The sequence below is a fragment of the Rattus norvegicus genome, chromosome 1 (assembly GCF_021556685.1).
Source record: "Rattus norvegicus strain SHRSP/BbbUtx chromosome 1, alternate assembly SHRSP_T2T, whole genome shotgun sequence".
Classification (NCBI taxonomy): domain Eukaryota; kingdom Metazoa; phylum Chordata; class Mammalia; order Rodentia; family Muridae; genus Rattus; species Rattus norvegicus.
In genome coordinates, this window is record NC_141534.1 from 23,931,058 (window position 1) to 23,945,497 (window position 14,440).

A 14,440-nucleotide genomic window follows, 5' to 3' on the forward strand; every position below is an offset into this window, starting at 1 on the left:
AGAGAGAGAGAGAGAGAGAGAGAGAGAGATTAATAAATAGATAAATAAACAAAAGTTAAAAGGGCTTTTAAATGTTGACTGTTGGGTGGGTCTGGGTTCCTGTATTGTACCAAGCCACTCATTAAAAATGGCAATATCCATCAAATTAAGAAGAATAAAACATTAATATAAGCCAAATATCAATGAACTTCAACGACATGTGAAGGGAAAGAATGAAGGTCACATGCTTTGTAGCTGTCTACTTTATAACTTATACAACATACACAGCACATTTCGTACCACGTGGACAAGTCTATGACTACCTACTTTATAAATTATATAACATGCACTGCATATTACGTACCACATGGACAAGTCTATGACTATCTACTTTATAACTTATACAACATACACAGCACAGTATGTACCACGTGGACACGTCTAGAGACACAGCCTGCAGACCCATAGCCTGGCACCAAACCAGGAGCAAGAAAAAGGCATAAAGGAAAACAGTGTCCATGATTACAGTGACCGTGGTTACATGGGAGTAGACATTTACTAAAGTTAAATTGTACAATGGATTGTCAAAACTTGAACAGCTATCATACATTTGAACTGTTAAGTCTCGCTCATTTAAATTTTTTATTTTTATTAATACCCACCATGGGTTTTTGGGGTTTTTTGATTTTTTTTTTTTTTTTTTTTTTTTTTTTTGCTCCAGCTGGCCTGGAACTTTTGAACTTGCTCTGTAGACCAGGATCACCTTAAACTCACAGAGCTCTACATGACTTTGCTACCCAAGTACTGGGAGTGAAAACTTTTGACCCTATTTTTTGAAAAAAGAAAAGTAAAAAAAGAAAAAGAGAAAAGAAAAGACCTCAGTCTACTAGGTTTTAATACTTACATGAACTGTGTGCCAATTTTAAAGTTGAAGTGGGAAAGACACAGCAACCTGAGACCTGCTTGCAGTGATGGCAAGAAAGACTCGGGCTTTTTTTTAGGGCCGGCCCCTGGGAGCCTAGCCAAGCTCCAGTGAGCTTATGGGAAACACAAATTGGACCTTTTATTTTCTTCTTTTTTTTGTGGGGGTGGGGGGGGTTCAGAAGGAAGGGTGGGAGGATGGGTGGGGTCTGGGAGGGCTAGGATTCGAGAGTGATCAGGGTGCATGATGTGAAATTCCCAAAGAGTCAATAAAAATATTCCCCGAGGGCCCTAGGATTCCACACTGGACAGACAACACCAGGTTACAAGGGAGCAGAGATGCTGAGGAACAATGTGTCCCAGAGGACCTGGTGTCAGGACCAGGGAGAAGTGCAGCAAACACCTCACACTGTGTCCCCTTCCTAGCACTCGAGCAGAGATTTCAGGAGTTTGGTGGACAGGTCAATAGCTACCTGAACTATAGAATTACCTTCCCCGTGGTCATGATGAGGATCTTACCTGCTCCTCTGGAGCTCCCTTTCCCTTCTGTCAGAAGCATTTGCAATTTCTTTTCGGATGTCTGCAGCTATCGGTCGAGTTTGGCTGACAAAGATCTAGGTGATAACTGAAGAAAAACCATTGTGCATGTCTTCAAACTGGGGACGACTTGGACAGATCAGTCTCGCCCCTTGGGGTATGGTCTTAGATGAAAGAGAGCATTTTTATGCCACTATGACCCTGACTTAGTGCTATAGTATCAGAAGATAAATATAGAACGTTTCAACACTGTTTGAAATCTTACAGGGACCTTAATGGGACAAAAGAAACATAAACGATTTAAGCCGCCAGCCCCCGAACACTAGTTCCTCTGTCATCTGTGTATTCCTGAAGAAAACTGTCAAGGATTATCCAAGGAAAGAAAGTTCATCCAATGGCTTGGACTCCGTGGAAGCGATATAAGTAAAACTCGTTGGTATATCTCACGTGTACAGAAACAATTACAAACCAAGCCGTAATCAGTCTCAGCATCCTTCATAGGAAGAATTAACACGACAGGGTCCATTCTGTAATCACCACATTGAGGAGAAAGACACAGGGATCCATCCAGTTAAAAAGATGTGCCCACGTTCAAGTCCACACAGCTAGATAAGTGCGCATGCAGGATCTGGGCACTGTCCCTTGTCACTCAGCTCAGAAGTGTCATAGTGTGACAGACTCATTGAAGAGATAAATGTAAAAAGAATAAAAACCATGCCTTCGATGTTTTAGAGTGGGGTGGAGACAAGCTTCACCTTTCCCAGTCAACATTTAGCTCAAGTTCATTTGAGTTGCATTAGACTCTTCTTAGGAAAACTTTTTTGACCATGGTCATCTTTGCAATCAGACTAAAAGAGAAATGAACTTACTTAGCGATATGAAGAGAAGTTTAGTATCTGCATAACATTTTAGCTTAAAACAACACTAACTTTATCTAGCATATGTCAGAGTTACCAGCTCAACAGCCCCCAGCCATCAATCAACTGTGTTTGCCTGTGAAGAAACCCTTCAGCACTTGGCATATTTTATGACTGAATTGATCTAACCCATGTCTATGTCCACATAGGGCCTGTGTGGTGCTCTCGAATGTTCTGATAAAGGATTTCTAAATTCTTCCACTAATAATTCTTGAAAATTGACTTAAGCTCTTAACTAGAGAATGGGCCTCCTCACTCTGCAAATGTCAGGGATGGGGGGTCTGTGGGGCCCTCCTCTTCATAGACTATGAGTCTGGTGTACAGTTCTTCATCACAAGACTCCTCACAAAACATAGCCAAAGCACATGAAACCCGAGGTCTGTTGTTGCTACCATCTCGTTGTCAGTGGAATAAGAGCTACAGAAAAGTCAAAATCTTGTCTCGATATTTAATTGATTGTTAAGCTAGAAACAGTAAAAAAATCATTTCAGGGGTTCTCATTTCTAAAGATAAATTCTACAGGCTTCATTCCTAGACTTCACTTGCTGAAGCCCTGACTGCTCATCTCACTGTATTTGGAGAGAGGTTTTAGAAAGTAATGACGTTTAAAATGAGGTCACAAGGGTGCATCCCTCCCATTGGCCTGGTCTTCTCTGAGGAAGAGCTCCTATATCTTCCTCTATCTTTCTGCCCCTCAGTGTGCATTCAGGGGAAAGAGCATCAAGGGAACACATTATACGAGTGACAACCTACAAGTCAGGAAAAGAACCCTGACTAGAGCAAACCGTGCTGGTTGTCTGATCTTGGACTTCCAGCCTACAGAATTATGAGAAAATAAAATCTTCATTCTGTACTCAGCCTGGTCTTACTAAATCAGTAAACTTCTGTCAAACTTTGGAAATGAATTAGAAAAAATTTTCAAAAATGTTTCACCTATCCTATCTTGTAGTATACCTGATACATGAATATATTAATATTAAGTTAAACAGTGATTGGGAAAGGTTTGATTAATGCCAATGGCTTTTATTAAGACAATTCAATAACTCACACGTTTGTATTGATCTACCCCTCAGGAACTAATTTTATAAAGCCGTTCCTACTGAGGCAGGTAAGGCAGTGACCACAGCGTTACATGAGTTAACTATCTATTTTATTCTACACATACACTAGCTGAGACCTTTTAATTGACTCCTCTCCTTTTTACCAAGAGGTCCCCTGATCCTATGGTTTCCTTAAAGGAAAAGTACATTTTTGGAGACAGTTTTTTTTTTTTTTTTTTTTTTTTTTTTTTTTTTTTTTTAGCTTCTTTCTTACACTCTTCCTCTAGAAATCCCTGGGGACTAATGAGTGTAAGCTTAACTTCCCACACAGGCGACACTTCCAAGAGTGTGACAAAGTTGAGAATTAAAACATGTCATGTTCTAGAACACGTCTGTTCACTCACTCTTTCATTTACTAACTCTTTATTAAGCCCGTGTTGTGTGTGGAGGCCCTGTTTTAGGTTCTGAGTACTCAAATAAGCCGGACACATCAAAACTCTGCATTTGTGAGATACTTGGTATAGTTGGAGAACAGGGAGAAGAGGAGACAGAATAATAAAGAAAAATTAAAAACAAGAATTATAGGACATGAGTTAATTTCAACTGAGGCCCCAACAGTCACAGTGGCTGTTAAAACCAGACTCTGGCATTTGGTCAGGTAGTATAGTATCTGCCTAGAATGGTGGCCACACCTATATACTGAATTTGGCCTCTGGGTGTTCCTGCTGCCCTATTGGCCACACCCTTCCCTCATTTTCATCCAATAGAATAAGCTAGAAGTGACCTGTGTCTTCCAAGGTTAACTGAAAGCCACTGACCCTCCCCCACCTCACTTGGGTCTTCTAACTGAAGCAAACTGTCTGACAAGACATTTAGCTGCCCGGCACAGCCCAGTAGACAGGCTGAGTGGATGAGAAGCAAGCCACGCCCTGGTTCTTTTGCCCCACCCCACCCCCCCAGCTCTAACCTGCCTGAGTACAGGAAGAACTTGCTTGGGCATTCATCCCTAGACTCCAGCCCCACATGGCTCTGGCTACCTTAGTGTGTCGGGCCCTAGGAGAGAAGTACAGATCTGATCCCTGTCTCCTCACAGCAGCAAGAGAAGTAAGAACAGCTTACATCATTGGTCCAGGACATGATCCATGAACAGATCTCTGAAAGATGAAGCCAGTAAACTAGGTGTTTCTTGTCTCTTCGCTTCGTTGTTCTCATCCAGGACTTTCAAATCTTACAAAGTTGTGATGAGAGTTAGAGGATCCAGAAAGTTCTACAACAGCACCTGGTATATGGCAGTAAGTTAGCAAACACTAGTGACTCTCCTTTATTGTTGATGAGTAAAGTGGAATGATGGCCAGGCCAGTGAGATTGCTCTGTGGGTAAAGATATTTACTGTACGAGCCTGAAGACCTGAGTTCTAAGGCCAGAACCCAAGCTAAAGGGGGAGGAAAGAGCAAGCTCCATACTGTGGACCACATACATCAGAGCCACCCCACCCTGCATATTGAGTTCCAGGCTAGCCTGGGCTACACAGTTGAAATCTTGTCTTGGGAAAAGAAAAGATGATGAATTTAAAATTGTCCCCGATTTGCATTTTCAGAAGATAACACTTGAGATTTGTCCTAAAATAAACTCAGACATACAGAGAGTCAGGCAAAAGCTCTCTGATCCAGCAAGGGACACAGACATGGCCAGTGTGATACAGAGTGAGGGGGGAAAAAAGTAAAAAATTACACCAACTGTACACACACTCACCCACACACGTGTACACACATACACGCACACACATATGAGCACATGCACATGTGCACAAAATGTATGCACACCAACTGTACACACACTAATCCACATACATGTATACACACACTCACATACATGCACATACATGCACATGAGCACATTCATGCACCCCAACCATACACACACACGTGCACATGCACACACATACACACTGAGGAAGTTAGATTCCACATCAGACATAGTAGGCAGCTTTGAGAGACTTTAATCAGAAGAGTGACTTGAGTCTCTGCTTGGAAATGGATTTGAAGAGGTCAAAAACGGAAACAAAAAGACCCGTTAAGAGATTGCAGGGACTAGAGAGAAAGCTCAGTGGTTAAGGACACTGTCCTTGCAGAAGACCTCGGTTCAGATCTCAGCACCTGCGTGTTAATTCGCAACCATACTTTACTCCAGTTCTGGGGATCTAGCCCCTCTGCACGGTGGTTTGGCTTTGTGGATGGGATGACAAGGCAAACCAGGAGACAGGCTTGATGGCAGGCACTAGCCATCTATTGCACAAGTATACCACGCACGTGCAAGCAAAAACACTTACTAAAAGAAAATAATTCAAAAAGGAGAGAGGTTGATTACTGTACATCTAGAAATGACCCAGCCTGGGGTGGTAGAGTGCTCATGTGGCACACAGGAAACTGGGAGTCAGTTTCCAGCACAGTCCATGACATTCAATGCCAGGGAGATCATTGTCAAGGAAACCAGAAGAATTAACTTGCCGGTTTTGTTTTAAGATACACAAGTGGCACTATTAGAAAGTGTGGCCTTGTTGGATTAGGTGTGGCCCTGTTAGAGTAGGTGTCTCACTGTGGACGTGGACTTTAAGACCCCCATCCTAGCTGCCTGAAAGCCAGTGTTCTGCTAGCAGCCTTCAGATGAAGATGTAGAACTCTCAGCTCCTCCTATCTGGATGTTGCCATGTTCCTGCCTTGATGATAATGGACTGAACCTCTGGACCTGTAAAAGCCAGCCCCAATGAAATATTGAACTTATTTTTTTTTTAAAAAAAAAAAAAGATACAAGACAGTAGTCACAGTCCACAACTTCATTGTGAACTGGAAAAGGCCCTGGAATACATTTTAATAGATATTTCATTTCATGTAGTAGCTTTTTTGTTTAATAATGACCAAAAAAAATAGAATTAAAATAAAAAAGAAAACAAAGTGTCCTGTGTGGTATGTTGCTCAGAAGTTCTTCTACAGTTTTCCCCTTCTTTCCTAACATTAAGCAGATGTAATAAAAATTATTTTAGTATTAGAAAACAGGATATTATCTAACTGTGTAAAGACTTTCCTCCAAACGTCTGGTTTTCATTCCATTGTTGCTCCCTAGAATAAACTCAGACCTTCGACTGCATGCATGGCCCGGGCTGCCTTCAATCCTGCATTAGGATTCAGAGCGGTGGCATAGGCTGTGATTCCAGTGCTCCAGAAGCAGAGGCAGGAAGCAGAGCATGCAACCTGGGAAGCATCAGGCATTCCAGGCTGGTCTGAGCCGTGCAGGGACCCATGGGGAGTAGCAGAAGGATGCTCTTCATTACACATCATATAGAATACGAAACATTCAGCCCAGGATTAACACTTAGGTCCAATGAACCACAAAGAATCTTTAGTTATTACCATTGCCACTTGCCAACCATAAATCTTAGTGCTGTGGCAGCCCATCTACATACACTCCATTGGTGATGGACAAGAGGGTAGGGTCAGAGGGTTGCAAGACACCTTCCAGCCCTGTGCCAAGAGTGAAAGAAAAGGACCAACACTTCAATTTAAACGAAGATTTCCCCCACGCCCCAGAACGTAAAGTTATGGCATAGAAATTAGTTCAAAAGAACCCGTAGATGTTTTCCTTCCCATAAAAAAAGGAAACAAATCATCTAAGTGAAACGGAATCAAATATGAACTTCCTGAAAGTGGACCAGCTGATAAAACAGGAGTGAAGTTCAAGGCACATTCCATGTCTAATCTTCATTTAACAACTTCTGCAGATAAATTTTCCTCAGCACTAAAATCTTTCAAAGACAGCCTTCCTAGCAAAACGTTTTGTTGGAAGTACATGATAAACTGGCCAGATGCCTACATGGGCTGCGGTTTAAAAGCAAGGTAAGAATGAATCTACCTCTGGCGTTCAAACCACGAGTCTTCTGCGGCGAAAGGACTACATTCAAAGCAATCCTCCAGCTCTTGTAAGGGTTAATTAGTTTCCTCAAAGTGCTTTTCTTCTCACAGAATATGGTTTATATTTGGGGGGAACTTGGCAGAGCTTAAGTTACAGCCTAACTGATTTACTCAGTGGAATTCAACCATCTTTCCCGCCCCCCATTCGTCCCTCAGTGTTTATTAGCAGAGATAGATACAAAATTTAAGTGCGGGGCGGGGAGGGAGAAGTATTATTAATTTCCTTTCTTGAGAATTTGGCATCAAGATAGCTAACCGTCAGCCTTCTTCACATTATATTCCCAAACTGGTGGTCATTTCTTGTAAAAACTCAGGATCTCTCAAGCCTCGTTATCAATCCAGTATTCCTTCTCAGCCTGAATATGTCACCAGGAGATAAACGGACAAGAGACTTAATTATTGCTTACACTGCTATAAAGAAAAATTAATTGTGGTCATAAAAAAAAAACCTAGGTTATGATAAAAGACTAGCTGTGCTCCCTTCCAGAAACTGTTAGTTTTAAGTTTGCAACACTGAAAAACAAAACAAAACAGAAGAAAACAGCAGCAGTCTTCAGAGGAATGTGTGCCTTCTGTGGCTGTCTCTGTCAACCCCTCCCCAAAAGGGTGAAAGGACGAAGGGTTAGGGCTCTGATAAAAATCGCTGCCGTATCTTAGCAATCTGGTATATAATAAGGCCTCAATCAATAGTCTTTATCAGCACCTCATTAGGATGACCTGTGGCCATTTTGCAGATGTCTCTGTTGGTGTTCTCTCTCTCTCTCTCTCTCTCTCTCTCTCTCTCTCTCTCTCTCTCTCTCTCTCTCTCTCTCTCTGTTGGTGTTCTCTCTGTGTCTCTGTCTCTGTCTCTGTTTGTGTTTTTCTCTCTCTCTTTCTCTCCCTGCTGGTGTTCTCTCTCTCTGTCTCTGTCTCTGTTGGTGTTTCTCTCTCTCTCTCTCTCTCTCTCTCTCTCTCTCTCTCTCTCTCTCTCTCTCTCTCTCTCTCTCCCAGCAAGCTTGCTCTCTTAAAGCCTTCAGTCCCTGCTGTGGTGCTGGTCCACTTGGGCATGAAGAAGACAAAGGCAACCTCGACTTGATATTTCTGTCATCCCTGCTGTGGGAAGAGTCCTTTCCTGGTTTATAACATCAATCACTCTTGCAATAAATCTTGGGAGTGGATGTGGTCATTTAAATCTCCACCTGCACAAACAACAGAAAGTAAGAGCTCATAAATCTCCACACTGGTGATTAACAAATTTTGGGTCCTCAAGAAAGATATTATGGGGGCGGGGAGAGGGTTCACTAATTCATTAATAGAGACTGATTTGCTGACAATCTGTTTAGTTTACGGCATAGGGGGAAAGCAAACAGATCTCTGCTAACAAAACAAAATCTTAGAGGCTAGTGAATTCTCAGCTGAGCCTGGATTAGAGACCCATATCTGAGTGTAGCAGAGAGGCTTGGACTCTGAGTCTGCCACCGAGAGTTACTCTTAGCTCCCAATCCTCAGTGTCTAATTGTAAGGCAACAAAATCTGGCAGTGTTTAGGAAAAAAAAAAAAGACCCATCTCATCTCCTGGCGTCTTGGCACAGCCTTCATTCAGTCCTTGGGTTCCCGTTCCCTCTGCTTTTCTTCTTAGTCCCCAGAAGACTATATCATTCCCTGAGAAAGACGTCCCAAGGATGGAAAAGGTCCTTTCTCCGAAGCCACCGTCCTATTTTGTGTTTTACTAAGCCAGCTCTCTCTGAGGAACCCTGGTAACCCAGAGGAAGGGAGGAGAAGAGAAAGAGCCATAAAGGGAATGTGCAGTCTTTACAGAAGCTGTCAGGCAAAGAGAGACTGCCAGGAGCTAGCTCTCTAAGACCGGAGAGAAGTGAATTTTATCTCACTGAGAAAAGATTCTCAGATGGCAAAATATGTTCCACAAATCCATATGACCTCTCTCATCCCCTACCCATCCCCAGTCATACATACTGTATGTATGGCATGTGTGTGTGTGTGTGTGTGTGTGTGTATGTGTGTGTGTGTGTGTGTGTGTGTGTGTGTGTGTGTTAATAGTCAAATGTGTTCCTGTGCTCTAGCAGTTCCCTGATACCTTCAAAGTAACTGGATGATAATGCACTTTTTCTTATTTTTCCTCCCTCCCTCCTTCCTTCCCTACCTTCCTTTTCTCCTGTAATTTCTCTCTAGTACTTCCTTTCCCAATTTACCTCAGGTAAATTTTAAACAGTAAAATGCATCTGGGTTAAAAATCGGCCCAGTGATCAGCATGTTCTTTTCAAACATTTGGCTCGGTAAAATAAACCTCTCCTCCTCGTCTTAACAGACAGGACCTATGACTGCGATATTGTCCAGTACATGGTAACGCAATCTGGTAAAGCCCTGTAGTCTTAGGCCGTATTAACTAGGGGCCTTTGAATTTTTATTGCTGTTTCTTAAGAGAAGGAGTGACTGTGAGGTGTTTTAGGGGGAAAGGCCCACTAACAGCAAAGGATCTGGCCCTTTCTCTGTGTTCTCAGCAACAATTAGTTGGGATTCCCTCGAAGGAAAGGGGCCTTAGGAGATGAACCTAGGCAAGGGCTCTAAGCAGGGCTTACTCCTCGGCTTGTGTGGATCCGGAACATGCATGTTGCAATAGATTTCTGGAAACCCAGGTCGGTGCGTAAAGTCTCCTGAGCTTGTGAAAGGGGTCTAGGAAGTCTGCTGGGCCTAGCAGGCTCCTCCCCTGGGCTGCATGGATCCGCCTCTCTATTCCCCAGATAAATTCCTAGTGTCCACCAAATTCCCCGGCGCTCTTTCACTCTCTGTTAAGGCCAGGACTCCAGGGGTGGGGAGATAAAGCTCTAGTTTCCCTGTCGCGGGAATCCTTTTGGTCGTTTTCACAACTCTGTGAAGGGGAAGCTGTGAGACAAGGCTGCCAGATCCCATCTGGAAACCCAACACACAGAAGTGGCAACTCCGTACTTTAGAGACCCTTTCATTTCCGTTTCGGTGTCTCTCTCTCTCTCCCTCCTCCACCTCCTCTCTAAACATGTCCACTGGCTCCCTCAGCGATGTAGAAGACCTTCAAGAGGTGGAGATGCTGGACTGTGACTCCCTGAAAGTGGATTCCAACAAGGAGTTTGGAACTTCCAATGAGAGCACCGAGGAGGGTTCCAACTGCGAGAACGGGTCTCCACAGAAGGGTCGTGGTGGCCTGGGCAAGAGGAGGAAGGCGCCCACCAAGAAAAGCCCGCTGAGCGGGGTCAGCCAGGAGGGCAAGCAGGTCCAGCGCAACGCGGCCAATGCACGCGAGCGGGCCCGCATGCGGGTGCTGAGCAAGGCCTTCTCCAGGCTCAAGACTACCCTTCCCTGGGTGCCCCCGGACACCAAGCTCTCCAAGCTGGACACTCTCAGGCTGGCGTCCAGCTACATCGCGCACCTGAGGCAGATCCTGGCCAACGACAAGTACGAGAATGGTTACATTCACCCAGTCAACCTGGTGAGTCCTACTGCGCCTCTGGCTGGGTCTGGGGACACCGGGCGAGCACATGACACCTTAGCAACCGCCGCCCTAGCATCTCTGGGTACCTCGGCGAGGCCTCCACACAGCGCCCTGGCTCTCTGCACTGAGCGCCGCTAGCCCGCGAATGATTTGTGCAAGCTTTTGACGTGGCACCCCATTAAGGGATTTCCGAGGTTATTCAGTTGGCAAAGACCTGCGATCCCTGCGCAGGGTGCCAGCGCCATTTCCGCTGTCGTGAAACTGACAAGATGCTGGGCACCCACAAGACCTATCTTACTATGCCTCTTTTAGCTAAGAGCAAAACACAAGTTCTCCCTCCGATTCTTGTAAATATCCAAGTCTCTTCTGTCCCCCGTATATTTAGGACTATTAAATGCAGACATATTTATGTTCTTCCACCTCCTAACTGTTCATGCAAATCTCCCCTGCTACTTAAATATTCTATGCTTGGCTAAGTAGATTACCATTTTAAATCCCAGAAATTTCAGCCACCACCAACGCAATCGGTAAACCCACTCAGGTCTTACTTTACTGGACAATATAGCACCCATGGCTCCTACCAGTTACAATGAATGAGCCTAATTTTTGAAAAGCAAATGTTGATTGCTGAGCCGATATTCTCAGAGGCATTTTACTGTTTAAGATTGTTTTTAACTTCCTCTTTTGTTTGATTTCATTCTAAAACGTGCAGGCTCTAAAGAAAACCACCACCTTACTAGGACTTTTGTTTACATATGATAAGGATTAGATATCCTTTCCGGCCAGCACTTACAAAGAAGCTTGAGATGTGTTCTCCCTCAGTTGGTCTCAGGAGTTGGGGGAGGGATGCTAAAACACATTTTGCCAGGAAAAAAATATTTTCCTTCCAAATAAAAAGGGTTGGGGTTGTTGTTGTTGTGATAAGTAGCTGTTTTTAGAATCTGAAACTAGAATGAGATTATCGATTAGAACATTTATAATTGCTGCCACCTTCACCTTTAAGTATTAAAAAAGAAAAAAACTTGAATTTATTTTGTTATCTAACAGCCCAGAGAAAGGAATAAGAAAGATTGGAAAGGAAAGAAGCGAGTTTTGCTTTCTCGCTAGTAGGAGGATCTCAAATAAAATGTCCCAGTACCTTTTATAAGTGCACACCCTCCTCCCTCCTCGGGGATACTACTAACTTAAAATTGTGGTCATAGCTAGGATTGCACTGGGAGATAAATGGAAGTCAATAAAAACCAGGATGTTGGACCAGAGCCTCCATAGACCCACAGTTGGGTACTTAGGGCCAGGGTCCACCCCACCCGCCCTGTTAAGACTCCTGGAATATCTGCCTCAGAGTTGTGTCTGGGCTTGTTTTTAGGGTTCCAGTTAGAACCGAAAAAGGAGACCTGTTTTGCCCTTGTTCTAAAAGCCCACCACCACCACCACCACCAACCACCACTACAACCACCTGAGGCTGCTAGCATTACCCTGCCAGACACTAATAACCTAGAAAGTTACAAACCCATGGCCTCCTGTCCTAGCCTGCCTGCACGCCAGCCTCCGTGACTAAGGGCTCTGTGTGGCCCCCTCCCCATGTTCAAGTCGACTTAATCCCTCCACCCTTTTCTGTCTTGCAGACTTGGCCCTTTATGGTGGCCGGCAAACCTGAGAGTGACCTAAAGGAAGTGGTGACCGCGAGCCGCTTGTGTGGAACCACCGCATCCTGACCTTGGAGGTGTGAGTCTGGGAACCCTGCGCTCTCGAGGGCAGTGGGCCGGTGAGGGTGACGACCCCTGCCCTCCCCTCCCCGTCTCTGCTGCCGCCTTGCATCGCTCCTCTCCCTATCCCACCCCGCAAGAACACTTAACTGCGACGAGGAGATTCGTTTCCAAACCGAAGGAGACCAACTGTACTTACAGATTCCCATCTATTTAACTTGATTAACTTCTGCCCTGAATGACTGTGAGCCTGGCTGGTCCAAGTGCAATATGTAATTATATATAGTATATATAAATAGATAATAAGAGCCTATCAATGTGTATCTTTTGTACAATATGTTGTAAAATGTAGATCATAGAATAGCTGACTTTGACAGTCACATTTATAAAATAAATCACTCAAAGAAATATATTTTTTTCAAACAGGTTTTGCTATTTCCGAAAATAAATCTTTCTTTATATTGCTAAAAAAAAAATGGGTGTGATTTCTTTTTAAAAAACATTGTGACGAACGATGGAAACTTTGGGGACGTTTAATGATTAAAAAGTAGTTGTTTTAACATTTAGCCCAAACTCCTCGAAAAAAATTAACTCTGATTCCAACTAGGAAAAGACATGTTTCCTACTGAAAACTTGAAGAGTTCTTCCCAGTTATTTTAAGCTCACTAAAGATTTTTATAGCTGTAAATAGAGAATACGCAGTTATCCAGTCACACAGGCCCGAGGACAAGGATGAAATAGAAAATTCGATTCTCCACTATATTTTACAGTCTGCCTGTTCTAAGGATCCGGAAGGTAAACTATGAGATTTTTATAACTTTCCGTATGCTGCTGTGATTTAAAACAAAAACAAAACAAAACAAAACAAAACAAAACAAAACGCTGTTATCAAACCAGTGAAGAAGGGATTGGAGCTCCATGTGAATTCCAAGTGCAGCAAGATATGTTGCTTGTTACTGACTGGCAATTAATTAATTGCAACAGTAAACGTGCGTGCCTGCTTTTCGGGTGCGTTTACCGCTTGCGTTAAGCTCCCGCCAAGACTTCCCGCGGTCGTAACTTAAACATCTTCCAGACTGAGTGAGGAACAGCACATAGGGGAAGATTAAGTTGAGATAAACAGAGAGGCAAGGCGGAGGAGCCTGGGACCCTGCTGCCTCTACCCCAGCGCAGCCCGCCGCGGCGCTGCGCCAGATGCCACCGCGGCTGTTTAATGTTCGGGGTTATGACCGCAGTGTTTACAAGACGCCCTCGGTTATTTATACTGTTATCCCTCTCTGAGGCCTTGAAACTTCCGCTTCGCTTGCTCTTTCTTTTCGACGCCCCCACCCCCTCCCCCTTTATTTCTTAGCCGCTTTTGGTACCTGGTTAGGCTAACACTCAGAACTCCAGCCAACTGTAAAGGCCACGCGGGGCGGAGCCTTTGGCGAGACCTTCCGGGAAACACCTAAGCCAAAGGCTGGTCCCGGCTGGGAAGCTATCACGCCCAAGGGGCAAACTCTGCTGTCCAGTGACTCTTCATCCGTGTCGATTGCACACTTGCACTGGATGATTATTTCAAGGCATCCCGAAAAGCCTCTGACCCATCCCAACTTGACTTTCTGGAGTTCAATTCAAACTCTAGGTGGTGACACCTGCTCGCACTCACACCCGCCTTCCCTTCCACCTAAGAGACAGGGCCCTCGCCAGGACCGGCCCAGGGATTCTGAGAGAAGGAAGGTTAGTGTCACCAACAGGAGTCGGGCTGCGGTTAGCCCAGGAAAATTCCCAAGTTCCTAGTCACGTTTTTTACAAACCAAGTACATTCTTGAGCACTCTGCGCGGGCGGCCCCATAGAGGCTTTTTCTCCGCTGTTACAAACAGAAGACGTACACGGATTTTAAAGTCTTTGTTCATCCTACTTATAATATGA

General features: G+C 44.2%; 1 protein-coding gene across 1 annotated transcript; it reads left to right on the forward strand.

The window, feature by feature from the left end:
- Positions 1-10,144: 10,144 nt before the first annotated feature.
- Positions 10,145-13,004, forward strand: Tcf21 (transcription factor 21). The gene is made up of 2 exons (NM_001032397.1): positions 10,145-10,819; positions 12,448-13,004. The coding sequence occupies exons 1-2, from the start codon at positions 10,370-10,372 to the stop codon at positions 12,535-12,537; spliced, it is 540 nt and encodes a 179-aa protein (NP_001027569.1). The 5' UTR covers positions 10,145-10,369; the 3' UTR covers positions 12,538-13,004.
- Positions 13,005-14,440: the final 1,436 nt, after the last annotated feature.

Excerpts from the sequence above, each read along its gene's own strand:
- Tcf21 (NM_001032397.1), top strand. The coding sequence starts at position 10,370 with ATGTCCACTGGCTCCCTCAGCGATGTAGAAGACCTTCAAGAGGTGGAG. Across the intron at positions 10,820-12,447 it reads ACATTCACCCAGTCAACCTG|ACTTGGCCCTTTATGGTGGC; the intron begins GTGAGTCCTACT and ends TCTGTCTTGCAG.